Below are 16,653 nucleotides of genomic sequence, written 5' to 3' on the forward strand. Positions count from 1 at the left end.
AAATCTGCAGGGTACTTCGTCTTTCCCCTTTCAAAGAGAGTCTACTCAAGGAGTGAAATATGATGTTGGAAATCCTGTGCTTTGGTCCATGTTGGGATCTTCTGAACCCAGGTGTATGTTAGGGGGGTGGGAGTAAAGATAATTTTGGTTTCACTTAACACCTCCCAAGCCCCACCTGCTTTGGGAAAGAATGCATTTCTCTCAAGAGAGAGTTCCATGAGAGCATCAGTAACAAATCATAAATGCTAAAACTGGCCTTTAAAAGATACATTTAGATCACAGTGAAAAAAATGTGACAATGAATATATGTTCATATATAACTGAAAAATTGTGCTCTATACTGAAATTTGACACAACATTGTAAAATGACTATAACCCAATAAAAAAAAGTTAAAAAAATAAAAACAAAAATAAAACAAACAAAAACAATCATGCATTCAGTAACTACAGAATGTTTTCAAATGTACATGGAAAGTTTACCAAAATTGACCATATGCTGGACAATAAAGCAATTTCCAATAAATGATACAAAATTAAAAAAAAAGATATATTTAGAGACACTTTTTTATAAGATTCACCTTTCATGGTGTTTTTTTTAACTTTGCTTACAATATCAGTCTTCAAGCTTCTTTTGCTCATTGATCGACCCCCTAAAAGAATTTTGGAAAAATATGTATTCCTTCACACATTTTATATAGACAGCTCAAAGTTTTCATTATTAGTGTAAATAGTGATCAATGATGCATTTTTGGCAGTTAGTAAGTATTCACATTTAAAAACAGAACTGTGACATCACTCTTTCAAATGTATTGAATGACATTTAAATTCCATGATGTGACACCCAGTTATCCACTTAAAAAATACATAGGGAAGGTCTTCTTCAATATTGGAAAATTTGCCTTTCTTTTTGCTAAGGAATAATTTTTAAAGAGGTAAAAATCACCCTCATGCAGATTATGTAATGAATATGTGGCAAAATGTGATTTAACTTATTAAGAGGGAAGATATAATGAGTAAGATATTAAGATCGGTGCAAAGAGTATTTCAAGATGTTGGTATTTAGAGGCGATTTAATGTAGAACGTTACGGTGAGACTGTTGGGTTATATACAAAACTAGCTAGTAGCCTAAAGCCCAATAAACCATATTCTTTGGGGTTACATTTTCCTACTGGACAGAAATTATCTGTATCTCTACCAGCAAAAATCTTCAGGTTAACATGTAATTTCACTAAGGTGGGATTTATAAACAGTAAACAGTGAGTTGGACAAAGCACACTCTCCTAGGTGCTGGGTGGGCGACCTTGGGTTAGAGGCTAAGACATGGACTTTGGCATGTGGATTTGAATTCTGCTGGTAGAGCGCTGTGCCTCAGGCCCCTCGCTGGAGAAGGCAGAAATACGGGAGATCTCAGCTCCTGGGGACTAACCAGCCATTGCACGGTATTATTTCCTACTTTTCTGTGTCTATATTTAACGTGAGGGATCTCAGACCTCGGGCATATGGTGGGATTTGGTTTTTAATCCAGTCTGACAATCTGACTTCTTACTGGGATATTTAGTCCGCTTACATTTAGACTTTTGGGTGTAACGATCATCTTATCTGTTTCCTATTTCTTTCATCTGTTGTTCATTTTAAAACTCCTTCCGTGCCTTCTTCTGGAGTAATACAGTATTTTTTATTATTCCATTTCCTCCCTCTCTAACTTGCAAGTTACTAATTCTTCCCCTGTTCCTCTAGTGACCGCTCTAGGGAGGTTCTGTGCTGTTAACAGGGCTTTGGTTGTGCACCCCCCCCACCGAAGCATCGGCCAAGGGCCTGGCGTTAACACGCCAGCTTTTGAGGTGAGGAGCTGTGTTACAGGCTCGGTTGTGGGGAGCGGTTATCTAGCTGGCTCGTGTTAACACTGTCCGCTGTTAAGAGTGGTTATCGCTGGTGTAACAATGCCACTTGCCGATGTGTTTGAGCCCCTGGTGTAACGGTGTCAGCTTCTGCTGGGGGTCCAGGGAAGGGGCAGGATGAGTGCCGTCGTTTAGCAATTAGGAGGTCACCTACTTTTGAGAGCAGTGTTCACGGAGTGGCCTGAATCCATGCCACATAAATAGCACCTAAGTAGCAAACTGGCAACCAGAAAGTAGGAGCAACTACTTAAGAGTTTTTTTTAATGCGTTAAGTTTTTCCATAGAAAAAAGATGAGTCTAGAATCTAGAATTTCATGGTGAACGTACTGTTGTCTGACGGGGAAGCCAGCAGTCTGCGGCCATTCCAAAATAGGGGGATTGCCAGGTGTTGGGGTGGCGGGTGCTCTGTGTTCTGCAGAACATCTGGGCGCTTTTTGAACTACAGTTCTCAAGGGAGACGACTGCACGGGGCAAGCAGTGTCTCCTTCGTGTTCCCACGGAACGTTACCAAAACGACCACCTACGGGGGGCGGGCGGAGGGAAGACGATGAACCATACTGGACTCTCAGCATTTTGGACCTTGGACTATAAAACCTAATCATTTAGTATACATAGTTTAGAAATCTGATCACATTACTGGCCCGGAGGGAAACCTCAAATTTAAAAAATGGAAAGAGTTCAGACCAAATTCCCAAGCTATAAATTAACAACAAACGTAACTAACAATTTAATAGCAAAGTTCAAGGCGCTGAAGACTTGACTGTCGGACCACTCCTGGAAGCAATTTATGGGAAAAATGAAATCTTGAGAAATAATAAAACACAGGGATGTAGAAAGTAAACGAGAAACCTAACATATCCGCGTGTAGAAGACTGAGCGAGGAAGCAATCACGAGAAACGGCAGAAACTCAAAGCAGGGGCGGAGGAAGGAGCGCAGGGACCGGCCCCGGGGGGAAGGACGCAGCGGCAGGTGAGGGACGCGCCGAGGGGACGGCGGGTCCCAGGACGCGGGCGGCCGTCGCAGGCCCGGCGGGAAGGAAGCCCCCGCGGAAACGCGCCCACCGGCGCGGCGCTCGGAGGGACGACATAGACCCCAGAGCAAGCGCGCGGGGGCCGAGGGCGGGGCTCTGCGGGCAGTTCCGGGGCTGGAGCGGCGGGGAAGACGCCCTCGGCGCCCGCCCCCGGCCCTCAGAGAGGCCCTCCCCGGCGGGGCCGGAGCCCCGGGCGTCCAGGAGAGCCGGCGGCGCATGCGCGCACGCTCCCGCCCTGCGCCGGACCTCGGGGCCTCGGCCCGCGCCCCGGCTGCGCGGTGACGCATGGGCCGCCCACTGGCGGGAGCGGGACCTCGGAACGCAACCGCCTCCCGCTCGCGCCCTCGCCACGGGTGACGTCATCGGTACCCGACGAGCGGGGCGGGGCCTCGGAAGCCTCCGCCTCCTGCGCCGCACCTACGTCGACAACAGTGTCGTCATCGGGCTCCGTCGCGTGGTGACGCCATCGGGCCCCGACGCACGGTGGGAGGGCAGGGCGCGCGGGCGGCGCCTCAGCCGGGTTGGAGCTGAGGGGAAAGGACGGGGAGAGGCTGCGAACCGAGGGGGAGCGGGGAGGGGCGGGAAGGTGGCGGCTGGAACATGGCGGACCAGATCCCTCTGTACCCGGTGCGCAGCGCGGCGGCGGCGGCGGCCGCAGCCAACCGCAAACGCGCGGCCTACTACAGCGCGGCAGGGCCCGGGTCGGGGGCCGAGCGCCCCAGCAGGTAACGCCCGGGCCGCTGCCCCCTCCCCGGCGCCCCTCCCTCGCCTGCCGGTGGGTCTGCCCGGGGCCGCCCCCGGAGGGCCGCCGGTGCGCAGGGCCCCGGAGGGCGTCCTCGCTCCCGGAGGGCCCGGGCCGCCCGGCTGAGCGGAGGGAAGGAGCAGCCTGCTCTCGGGGCGCTGCTTGGTCAGGCGGTACTGGTGCCGCCGGTCCGACGGCGCTGGGCACGGAGCTGTCGGTCTTCGAAATTTACCGCGTGTCCGCGGAAGTTGTGAAGACCGCAGATACAGCGTCCCCTTAGCCTTAGAAGTACGAACCCGCTTGGGAGTCACTGTCACAAACGTGAATAGCAAGTGAAGACATTTCAGTTTGTTTACTGAGTACAGTTTTTACTTAAACGTGTTTACAAAGTACTTTTGTTGACAAGAATTTTTGCTTTTAAGACTGGGAGAGAGATTCAGAAATGTTAAATTGTTTGATGTGACCCCAGTTAAGTGGTAGAGTTAAAAAGTTAAGACCTTTGATTTAAAATGAAGGCCTCATACCCTACTTTGTTTCAGCTCGTATTTAACTTGTCACCCTAAGGGAAGAATGCTACCTTTATAAATGGTAGAGAAGTTAGAAAAAGAAACTTAGAAAAAGGGGAAATATTGCCTTTTATAGTTATTAAAATTTAATCCTGAGGAATTGTGGAAACAGCCTTCACACAGAGGGGAAACATACAGCTTTCAATATCCAGTGCTTCAGGGTTCAAGTTTTAGGATAATTTTTGGTTTGGCCTGAGAGGCTGTGACATAGTCAGAAGCGGACGTATTACAATGTGATAGACCTGGGTTCACTCTTGGTTTATTTACATACTAGCTGTTTGAGCTTAGATAATTAAACTATGAGTCCTGGTTTCCTCCGCTGTAAAATGGGGGGTAGTATTTTTTCTTACAGGATTGTTGAGGATTGTGGGAAGTTAGCAAGGTGCCCATTTTTAGTGTGTGGCCCAAAGTGGATTCTTCAGAAGTACCATTTCTCCTTTCTTTCCTAACCTTACCTATAAGTAATTGCATTAATAATACTCTAAGTTGTTGATTTTAGGAGGTATTATTTGGAACTATTTCACAGTAGGTTTCCATCCAAGTTCGCGTCTGTCAGTTTCTGCTTCATTTATTTTTAGGCTCAGTCACTTGGTGTGTATACATGTAGGATCCCTCTGTCTTCAGGGTAGATTGTTTCGTTTGTTGTTATGCAGTGTTTCTCTTTGGCTCTGGTAATTTTCCTTGCTGGACTTTAGTGCAGCCTCTCCTGCTTTTTGTGGATTAATGTTTGCGTGGTGATACTGTTCACTCTATGTATGTTGTTGAATTTGAAGAGTGTTTCTTTGTTGGATCGCATGTTTCCATCATGCAGTCTGTCAATCTCTTGTCTTTTGATTGATTTATTTAGACAAGCACATTTAAGGTAATTATTGTACATTAGTTTGTGTGTCACTTAACTAATCTGATTCTTCAGATTCTCATTCCTCTTTCTCTTCTTGCCTTCCTTTTACTAGAATACTTTTTTGATATCTACAGTGTTTTTTAGTGTAGGTCTTTATATAGTTTTTGTTGTGTTTTCTTTGTGTATTGCAATACATATATGTGACTAATCACCATAGTGTATTGGTATCAGTATTTTACGATGTGAAGTGGAAATCTACTCCACTTAGGTTCCTTTACTTACCTTCTCCCCTCTGTAATTTAAACACCATGTCCTGAGTATCATATGGTGTTAAACTTTTTGTTTGTCATCAAATATGATTTGTAAAATTCATGATGATAGGATAGTGTATGGTATGTACACATATTTTTGTTCTTTTTGTTTGTTCTTCCTTCCTTCCTGATGTTCCAGGAGTCTCTCTTTTAGTTTCCTTTTCATTTGAAGACCTTCTGATAGCCAGTCTTCAGATTTCATCATAGAATGTTTTTATTTCCCCTTTATCCCTGAAGGATAGTTTTATTGGGTATAGAATTCCTGGGTGACGCTTCTTTTCTTAGTACTTGAAAATTCTTCTACCACTTCCTTCCAGCCTTCATGGTTTCTGATTAGGAGTCCACTGTTACTTGGCTTGGTTTTCCCCTATAGGTAATATATCATTTCTAGCTGGCTGCTTTTACATTTTTTCTTTGTCTTTAGTTTTTGGAAGTTTAATTATGATATATCTTGGTATGATTTCTTTCAGTTTATCTTGCTTGGTATTCGCTAAGCTTTTTGAATCTGTTGTGTTTTGTTTCACCACATATAGGGAGTTTTTAAACCATTATTTCTTTTTTTTCCATTTAAAATTATTTATTTTTAGAGGGGGAAAGTAATTAGGTTTACTTATTTATTTATTTTTAGAGGAGGCACTGGGGATTGAACCCAGGAGCTCCTGCATGCTAAGCTTGTGCTCTACCACTTGAGCTGTCCCCTCCCCCCAGCCATTATTTTTTTCAAGTACTCTAATTTCCACCTCTTTCTCCTCTTGTATCGGGACTACAGTGATACAAATGTTGGATCTTTTGTTAGGATTCAGTAATTCCCTTAGGCTCTTTTCCTCCCCTCTTCGCAGTCTCTTTTCTCTGTGTAGTTCAGATTGTGTAAATTCTTTTGATTTGTTCTCAAGTTCCTAATTCTGTCCTATCATTTTCACTCTACTGTTGATCTCATCCAGCGAGGTTTTATTTCTGCAATTGCAATCTTGAGTTTTATAATTTGTTTGTTTCAAGAGAATTTGAAATGATTGTTGAAGCATTTTTACATTTGCTGTTTGAAATGCCTGTCATATAATTCCACTGAGTTAATCTTAGTTTTAGTGTTAGTTTGTTGTCTTTTCTGATTCACCTTTTGAATGTTTTGATTCTTTGTATGATGGATGGTTTTGATTGGATATTTTGTCTATTATATTAGGAGACTGTGGGTCCTATTGATACCTTTGGTTTCAGCAGGTGATTACCCTATTTAGGTTTAGCACATGAGTCCTGGCATACCTTTGTGGGCTGCGGTTCCAATGACAGTTTAATTTTCAGGGCCTCTCCTGTGATTTTTGGTCTGCTTGGTTTATGTCGTGCTTCTGGAGCTCTTAATCCCTACTTACGTGCTGAAGAGCAGAAGGGATTTCCCCAGGCTCTGTGTCTCTTGGGGAGACATGGAAGTGTCATTCCATGTGCATGAGGAGGCTTTGTTGACTGGGCAGTGGTTGTGGCTGTACCCCCTCCATGTGTGCCCCCTGCTTCCCTGGCATGTCTTGGTTGGAGAGGGGACTCAGCACCCCTGTGGCCAAGAGGCTTTCTGTGGTCACATCCTTTTTGCTGCTGGCCCTGGCTGCTCTGGCATCTTGGGGTAGAGGAGGGGTGTTTCAGGCTGTGGTAGACACTGTTTCTTAAGCTGACTCCTTCTGCAGTGAGGTCGCACTTATTGGTGCTACCTGACTGCCCTCCTGCACATGAGATGAGGGGTTGTCTCAGGCTCACTGGTACATGGAGGCTTCTTGAGGCCTTTAACCTCTCGTGGTGGCGGGGACCCTAACTGGTGCTGCCTGGAGCCCTAGTGCCCCCTAGTGGGATAGGGGAGTCTCAGGCGCATGGGGACAGGCACTTCTTCCTGTGGCCGCTTGTCAGGTGGTGGACTCTGTTCTGTCCAAGGGAGTGATGGCCTTCCTGGGCTGTCTTTTCTTGCTCGATTGGGAGTTAGGTGATGCCAGGATCCTTTCTTCCCAAAGGATTATTAGAAGTGTGTTTGGCAGATTTACTGCTGTCTCCGTGTTACTGATACCGAGCATGATTGTTTTGTGGACAGAGAGAACATTTGTGTGATTTCAGTTTTTTCCAATTTGGTGCAGCTTGTTTTGTGGCTGAGGATATATGTTCTCTGTTAGTAAGAAGTCCCAGGGCTCTTGGAAAGAAAGAGTATTGTGCAGCTGTTGGGTGCGGTGTTCTGAAGTGCGAGGAGACCTGCCAGTTGACGGTGTTGAGTCCTCTGTCCTTGCTGGGTTGCTGCCTAGTAGTTGCATCAGCTTTGAGAGTGCTTAGTTGAAGTCTCTTATCTGTAATCATGGGTTTGTCTATTTCTCCTTTTAGTTTCAACAATTTTTGCTTCACATATTTTGCACATCTGTTGTTTGGTGTGTTCACGTTTGGGATTGCTTTGTGCTCCTGATGGACTGACAGTTTTATCGTTATGTAATTTCCCTGTCTGTCTCTAGTAGTTTTTTGCTCGGAAGTTTCCTTTAATTGGGATTAATATGGCCACTCCTGCTTTCTTTTGATGAATGTTTCCCTGGCATATAATTTTCCATCCCTTTACTTTCAACCTACTCATATTTAGAGTGAGTTTCTTTTAGTCGGTGTATGGTTGGTTTATTTTTTATCTACTTTGCCAGTCTCTTTCTTAGGATTGATTTATTTAGAACATTTATATTCAGTGTAGTGATTGATACATTAGGGCTTATGTCTGCCATTTTACTTTTTGTTTTCTGGTTTTTTTTTTTTTTTTCTGGTTTCTTTTCCCTGCCTTCTTGTGGGTTACTTGAACAGTTTTTAGAATTCCGTATTGATCTACCTATGGTGTTTTACAGTGATATCTTTGTATAAATATTATTTAGCAATAGTTCCATGTATTATATTGTACATACATAATTCATCACAGTATAGTTGTGTTGATAATTTTATCAGTTTGACTAAAGTATAGAATTCTTACCTCTTTCCATCCCATTATATTTTCCCTATGGGTAGTGTAATTGTAGGCATAGCACATTTTATTGTGTATCACATTATTGTGTTTTTTACAACTTGAAGATTTGTGGCAATCCTGCATTGTCAGATGATGTTTAGCATTTTTTAGCAATAAAATATTTCTCAAGGCATGTACATTTTTTCAGACATAATGCTGTTGCACACCTAATAGACTACAGTGTAGTGTAAACATAACTTTTATGTGCATCAGGACACCAAAAATTTGTGTGACTCTCTTTTTGCCATATTTGCTTTACTGTGGTGGTCTGGGGTCAAACCCACAATATCTCTGAGGTATGCCTGTGTCTTGTAAAATTATATGTAAATTTTACATATGTAAAAGTACTTAAATGTTCCCCATGTACACAGAATCGCACATCAGAAAGTGCCATAATTTTTGCTTTATCTCTCAAACATAGTCTAGAAAACTTGAGGAGGAGGAAGGCCTGTTATATCGACCTATACTTCTGCTATTTCTGTTGTTCTCTTCCCTGATGTTCAGAAATTCTTTTATTATTTCTGTTCTGTGTTAGAATTCCTTAGCTGTTTTTTGAGGGTAGGTCTAATGGAAACCAATCTCTTAGTTTTCCTTCATCCTTCATTCCTGAAGGATAATTTCACCAGATACACAATTTGGGGCTGATAGTTCTTTTCTTTTAGCACTTGGAAAATATGTGACTTCTGTTTGGCCTCCATGATTTCTGATAAGAAATCTGTCATTTGAATGATTTTGCCTTTGTCAGTAAGTTATCATTTCTCACTTCTTTCAAGGGTTGTCTTTAGTTTTCAGTAGTTTGATTATTATGGTCTTAGCAGAGATTTCTTTGAGTTTATACTGTTTCACTTGGTTTCTTGAATCTTTTATCAAATTACAAGTTTTCAGCTATTACATGTTTGGATGCTCTAGTGACCCCTTGTGAGCTCTATTCCTTATCTCATGTGGTTATGACTTCTCTTCATTTGTTTTAAGTCTGTGTTTTCTGTAATGATTGGGTTATTTTTGTTCTGTCTTCAGGTTCGTTGATTTTTCCTCTGTCTCCTCCATTCTGCTGCTCAGCCTGTCCATTCCATTTTAAATCTCTGCTGTTACACTTTCTAGTTTCAACATTTTCATTTGACTCTAATTCAGATTAGCTATTTCTTTGCTGAGTCAATTTTTTTGGTATGATTCAAGCATGTTTATAATTGCTTATTGAAACATTTTTATGATGAATGTTTTGAAACTCTTACCAGATAATTTCAGCATCTGTGTCATTTTGATATTAGCATCTCTAGATTCTCTTTTCTCATTTAAGTTGAGATGTTTCTGGGTTTTGGTGTAGCGAATGATTTTTTGATAGTATCCTGGACGTTTTGGTGTTATTCTGTGGGGCTCTGGACCTTAGTTAAGTCTTGCATTTTATCAGTCTCTTTTAAAAAGAGACTCATGCTGAGAACAGAATAAAATATTAATATGTTTCTTGGTAGAGGCAACACAGTATTTTTTAGTGTTGGTTTTCTCATTCTGAGTGTCTCTACACAATTTTCCCTGAGTCTTAAAAATTTTACAATTATGATGATCCTAAAAGTATTTTATGAGTTTTAAAGATAAAACTTTTCCTTTGCTGTGATGGTTTGCGATTGGAAAGCTTTTTTAAAGTACAGAATGATTCTTAAGAGCATTTTTCAGAGTGATTCCTTGGAATCAGAAACATATTCTTAAGATTTGTAGACTTTCCTTTGAAAGGATTCTGTAGTGTCACTCGAGTCTACAGGGTTCTTCACACCTCCCCGAACAGGAAGGGCCACTTACTTCTCTGCGGCTGTCTGCATTGGTGTGCAGGTGGGGCTGGTGACTGGGAGCAGCGCGTTGGGGCACCTGGAGTCTGTGTCCTGGCTGCCTGGCCCGCTCGTCTCTAAATTTCCGGGCGGTGCTCTCATGGTGTTCAGTATTGTACCACTAACTCTCACTCAGGCATTTGTCTCAGTTTATGTGTAGCGTTAGTGTAATTTCTTATGTTGAGAAGTTGATATTCAGGTTTCTTATAAAACATAAGAGGAGTCAGTAGCTTGGAGCTTACTGTGTTCCCGGTCCACAGTGGCGGCACCGCTCAGCCTGAGGGACTGACTGATCTTTGTCCTTATTGCTTGCTTTTGCCACTAAGGTGAAGACACGCTTCTCAGGCACTGTTCCTTTAATTTTTTTTTTAAACTATTCCATTGTTTATCTCCTCTACTGCTGTAGGAGGGAAGGGGTTACGATTTCTCAGTAGTTCAGACAGGTCTCCTGCTTATTAATGACTCATCAGTGACACAGTTGAACTTGGAAGCTGTATTTGATGAAGGAAATACACAATTTCTTTATAGCATTTTGTTGCTTTGTTTTTCTATTTTATTAACATACAAGCAAAGAGGGAGCATTTATTTTTCCTAAAGAAGGTTTAAGCATTTTCGCCCTTTAGTATCATCAAAATAGAAACGATAAGGCTGTTAGGTGCTTAACTTAAAAACGTGAGTTTAAGATAGTTACTGTATTGACTACTTTCACTTAGATACGTGTGAATTACGCACCTTCCAGTACTTCAGCGTCTTGTTGAAAGTTCCTCATTTGTTTTAAACCTTCGGCAGCAGCTGAGGTGGTTGTGTGCAGTTCTTAGCTCCGCAGTCCTCTTGGGTTCAGTATCATCCATTCTGTCGTCTTTGTTCACATTGTTTTTACTCATTTTAAAAATATGTTTCCAGAATTATACTTAATTGCTGGAAACGTTGATTTTTCTTGAGTGACAAACCAATTAAATGTGTATGACACCAGGCAACAAAGACACTTAAGATTCCCTGCTTACCCTGTCTGAAAAAATCCATTATTCATCATCTCATTGTTTTTAAATACTGAGATAAATTTTTCAGTACAATAGGAAAATTGCCTTGGAAGTGGAGTGAGTTGCTTGCCGGTTCAAAGGCTCCGTTCATGAAGGCGAGGTTACCAAGCTCGGTGCCGCCTGTGTTCATCGTCTCTCAGACTCACTGTCCTGCTTTTCCAGCACTAAACTCCGTATGATTGTGACTTGTGCTAAAATGCAACACAGTTGCTGAAAACTTAATGGAAAAGACTAAAAATCTCATTTTGTTGTACAGTATTGTAATATTTTTAAGTAGTGTTTTGAATTTTAATTGCATTTTGTATAAATAGTCATTTCTAGTTGACTGTTTTAAAAGACAGAAGTAAGAAAAAGGAAGTTTTGAGAGGAAAAACATTAATTCTGTTTTAGATCATGTAAATTTTTGCCTGAACCATCTAAAATGATTAGTCCCTTGGCTGTAGGGTGTTGTATGGTGGTATCGACAGTGGTTGGAGTGGTTTGTAGAGGATTAAATGGAGAGCTTAAAACGGGTGTGCTTTTGCTTAGTGGAGGAAGGTGTTCCAGAGAGGGGCAAACACAGTGACTGCTGCTTCTCTTAACATTTGCTTTCAGCTAGAGTTCTTCACTTTCTTACTTTTGGTGACTATACAGTATTCCATCATATGCTAAGCAACACTCATCATTGCTATTGAGGGTTTTCCATGCTTTTTGGGTGACCAGCGCAGCACTGTGATGGTCATCCACAGAGCTGTATCTTGTATACAGGTAAGTAGGACCTGTGGTTAAAGTTTAATTACATTACAAAAAAAAAGAGCTTTTGATGAATCATCCCAAATTGTTCTCCAAAAAAGTTGCCACATTCTTACCAGCAATTAACAGTGCCTGGTTATTGGAGACTGTTGACCATGCCAAATGTTAAATTTTTTTTTCAGTTGTTTTAATTTGCATGCTTTGAAAACAAAAATTGTCCCCAGGTTTACAGCCTTCCATTGACATCCCCTTCCACTTAGCATTCAAGTCATACTCTTTGTCTTGGTCGGGCTTTCTCTGCCCCTGGAGCCCTCCAGGCTCGGCAGCCCTGACTGGGCCTTCCTAGACCTTCATTCAGGTGTCGGCTTCTTGAGACTCGGCTTCCTTGGTGGTCAAAGGAAGCCCCCACCTGCCACTTCTCCTCTTCTGCTTCCTTTATCGTCTTCCGAGCACGTCTCCTTTTGAAAATAGCCTGTTCACTTCTTGTTTTTGTCCTGTAGGTACTTAAGCTGCACGTGAGTAGGGGCTTGTGTTCCTCTTTGCTGCTGTCCCTGCAGGGCTTGGGACAGTGCTGGCACACAGTAGGCACTCAGATGTTTATTGAAATCCTAACATGGTTGAACATAATTTTGTTAAGTATAGCTGTATTTCTTCCTTAGTGAATTGTCTTTGTTCATCTATCATTTGAGGTGTTTGCTTCTTTATGGATTTTTATTGATTTGTGAGAACGCTTATGAAGAATCGTTTTTCTGTCATGTGCTGCAAATATTTCCTCCAGTTTCTCATTTGCTTTGAAATTTTCTTCTTTGATGATGCAGAATACAGGCCTCCGGAGGGCCAGGCCATAGTAAGGACTCAGTAGACTTCAGCCATCCGTTTTCCAGGGCTTCTCAGTCTAAGAAGCCTTCAGGGTTCTTTTTCTTTCTGGTTTGTTGTCTGCTTGACAGACCTGTTCCCAGAAGCACGGCTCTCTTGAGTGAACTTGCCCTACGTGTAAGGATCTGGCTTCTCCAGGGTACCTGTATCTAGTGCAGCGTGTTGACTGAGGAGGGGCCTCCGTGGTGAGTACCAGTAAAGCCTGGCACGGCGGGGATGTGGGTCGAGATGAGAGAGTATCCATGTCCGGGGTGACTTGGCTGCTGGGGAGCAGGGTATCATCAACAATACTTGGAGAATTTTTTTCTTTTAAAAGCATTATGGTAAAATATACATAAGAGTTACCATCTTAGCCATTTTTTTTAAATTTCTTTTTCATGGGGGGCCGGGTAATTTCAAGTTTATTTGTTTTTTTATTTTTTTACACAGAGGTACTGGGACTTGAACCCAGCACCTGTGAGTGCCATGCACTTCAGCACCGAGCTGTACCCTCCCCCCTCCATCTCGGCCATTTTTAAGTGTACAATACAAGGGCATTATGTACACTAACATTGTTGTGCAACCGTCACCACCAGTCACCCACACAACTCACCACCTTTCCAAACTGAAACTCTGTGTCCATTAAACACTAACTCCCACCCTCCCCATTCCCTGGTAACCTCTGTCTGCCTTCTGTCTATGAATTTGACTGCTCCAGGGACCTCATCCAAGTGGAATCATTCAAAATTTGTCTTCTATGCCTGGCTTATTTCACTGAGCATAATGTCTTCGAGGCTTGTGTCAGAATTTCCTTCGTTTTTAAAGCCGAGTAATATCCCATCATATGTATGTTTCACCTTTGTGGACATTTGAGCTTCTTTTCTTGTAGTAACATTTTCTGTTAATTGTCTAGGAATTAAGTGAATGCGTGTGAATAGAGTAGATTAGTGCCTGACCGTCTGAGCTTTCGGTGACTGTCCAATGCTGGGTCCGTCTCCTCAGCAGCAACCCTTCAGCACTGAATTATTGATAAGCAGGGAGTGGGAGGGAGAGGGTGGTGGCTCACACGTTAACTCCGTTTGCTTTGTTCAGTCTTCTGCTTTCAGCACAGCCTCCCTTCCCCAGAGGATGAGCTTCCAAGGTCTTGGCGGGGAGCGGTGTGTTTTTTTCGTAGCTTTCAGTCCATTCCTGTTTCAGCACCCCTTCAGAGCCCTCACAGGTGCCTGGAGCTGCCGGTCCCCAGCCCTCCCGGGCCCTGAGGCTCCGTCCCTGGTCCCTCATTCCCTCACTGCCGGCTCCAGACCCCGTTTTCCTGGCTCTGCCTGCTTCCCAGCAGGTGGACAGCAGTCCTGCTGGGCTAGGGTGGGGCGTCCCCAGGAAGAGGGGGCTGGAGAGGGGGCTGGCGACACATTCCCTTCCCTGCAGACTGTGGGCTGGCGAGGCAGGGTGACACATTCCTTTCCCTGCAAACTGTGGTACCAAACCCAGGTCCGGCTGCTCCCCGCTTGAAGATCAGTGCCCGCAGGGCAGTTGTTGGTAGGAAGGGAAGTTGCCTTTGTTCAGAAAGCTGGCGGTCTGGGGAGAAGGTGGACTCGTGTCCTCCAAAGCCAGCTCCCGGGATTCTGCTTGGCCATGAAGGTCTTACAGGAAAAGGGAAGTAATCTCAGCTCATCACTGAGGCAGAGGCCCAGGCTCGCTGCCATCTCCCCTGTGCGTGGGCTCGTCAGCTCCTCGTCGTCTGTCTCTAGATGCTGTCTTGTTCATACAGTTTGCTCCGAGGCTACTGAAGGGGAGGCTAGGGAAGAGACGCGGTCATCCGTTAGTTACTTCTTCTCCACGTCTACCTCTGCTCTATGGAAAGAACCAGCAGGTTAGGCGAGGTATCATGTGATCAAAAGACCTGACAAGTGTGCCTGGACGGGAGATGATAGGGCTTGGGGCGCCGGTTTAAGGTTGGTTACAGCATAGCCGTGCTGAAGTGACAAGAAAAGGGACTTCTCAGGGCGGTTTCCCGCAAAGAGCTGCTTGCAGATTCACACCCCCACCCCCGCCATCAGCTATCAGTCCATTTCTGTGGGGTGAGGTGATGAGGGTCCGTCTTCCTGCTTCGTGCTGAGAAAGGGGATCGAGGTCTTAGGGTGAAAGCAGCTCTCTGCTGACAGTTTGGGTTGCCCGCTTCCATATACGGACAGAGCCAGCTCCAGGTGCTTTGACGTCCATAAAGATAAAGATCTGAGCAGTAGTGCAAACCCTGTTCTCTTGAGCCAGTTCCTGGGCTTGTGCTGGCCAGTCAGTCCCGCCCAAGATGGAGCAGCCGACGTCATGGCTGCAGTCTGGTTGTCATGCAGGTAGCTTTTCCCTCTGCTGGCAGTTACAGTGTCTGGAAAACGACTCAGGAGTGTGTGTCGACACTGAGCCTGACTCTGTTGTCCTAGTCATTAGCTGCTTGCGCCTGCTCTTTTGTGACTCTGGGGCCTGGGAGACTTCAGCTTTTCTACAGACAAGAGGCAGAGGACGTAGAAGGCCTTTGTGCTGGGGGGTGTCCCCTCAGGGCTCTGCTTCGTTCTAGCTTCTCCAGCGCCTGTCCTAAACGAAAGCCTTCATGTAGACTGAAGACCGCTTGGCCGGCCTCAGCATTCTGTTCTTACCTTTATCCAGGTACCAACTGGAAGATGAGTCTGCCCATTTGGATGAAATGCCATTAATGATGTCTGAAGAAGGCTTTGAGAATGACGAAAGTGATTACCACACGTTACCGCGAGCCAGGGTCACACAGCGAAAAAGAGGACTGGAGTGGTTTGTCTGCGGAGGATGGAAGTTCCTCTGCACCAGGTTTGTTATCTGTTGCTGCCTAATTTCCTACGTTGTGAGGTTATTAGTTACTTATAAGCTTCACTTCTAAACACATTTATTTCTACTCAAACTAAGGAAGCTACTCTCTAAATAACATGAAGAATATTTGTATCATTAGTTAAAACCAAACAGCGCTCATCTGAAAGAGACAGGAAACTAAATTCAGTTTTTTGTGAGATGCTTTAATGTTTAAAAGATGGGGAAGGTTAGTGATATTGTAATTAATGCATGGTAGAATTAATTCTGGTCACTGTGTTGACATTGATAAACTGTGTTCTTTTCTTTTCCACCTGTAATTATATAGTGGTCACTTGGTATCTGGGGGGTTGGTTCTGGGACCCCTGCAGGTACCAAATGTGGATGCTCAAGCCCGTGTGTAAAATGGCCTTGTATTTGCACGTTGCCTGCACACATCCTCCTGTTTACTTTAGATCGTCTCTAGATTACTTACAATATCTAATACAGTGTAAATGCTGTGTAAATAGTTGCCGGTATGTGGCAAATTCAATTTTGCTTTTTTGGAACTTTCTGGAATTTTTTTCTGAATATTTTTGACCCATGGTTAGTTGAATCTGCAGATGCAGAACCAGATATGGAGAGCTGGCTCCTCTCTTCCAGAAAGGTAGATGTGGACCTATAAAATGCAGTGTAATAACACTGCAGCTGTGAGTGCTGTTTGACTTTGATTCTTCAAGTGGAATAACATTCTACTGTTAATTTAACCAGAAAGCCACGAAGATAAGAATCTCTCATCCTTTATGCACGTTCACTGGTGGTTGAGATAGATTAATGCTGTGTGTTCACGTTTGGCTTTGGAGCCTGGGACACTTTGCCACTGGCGTCCTGCCAGCCCGGGGACAGGCAGGCGACACTACAGCTGACCAGTGCTGTCACGAGCGGCCTGTGTCCAGCAAGTTACAGCTTCTACAGTCTTCCTGCGTTCAGGGTTTATAGTCAGTTCCTTC

The 16,653-nt window shown here is 43.9% G+C and overlaps 1 protein-coding gene across 5 annotated transcripts in view; it reads left to right on the forward strand.

The window, feature by feature from the left end:
• Nucleotides 1-3,400: 3,400 nt before the first annotated feature.
• The window catches only part of ATP9B (ATPase phospholipid transporting 9B (putative)), a 155,698-nt gene continuing 142,445 nt past the window's right edge, over nt 3,401-16,653 (forward strand). For 2 of the 5 annotated variants that reach the window (XM_031441712.2, XM_031441713.2), the window contains exons 1-2: nt 3,401-3,655; nt 15,494-15,667. In XM_031441712.2, the coding sequence (XP_031297572.2) occupies nt 3,531-3,655; nt 15,494-15,667 (299 nt within the window). In that variant the 5' untranslated portion in view covers nt 3,401-3,530. Of the gene's footprint in view, nt 3,656-15,493; nt 15,668-16,653 lie in introns of those variants that run through there. The other 3 variants (XM_031441714.2, XM_031441715.2, XM_031441718.2) reach the window with 3 other exon arrangements.

This window comes from Camelus dromedarius, chromosome 28, assembly GCF_036321535.1.
Source record: "Camelus dromedarius isolate mCamDro1 chromosome 28, mCamDro1.pat, whole genome shotgun sequence".
NCBI lineage: Eukaryota > Metazoa > Chordata > Mammalia > Artiodactyla > Camelidae > Camelus > Camelus dromedarius.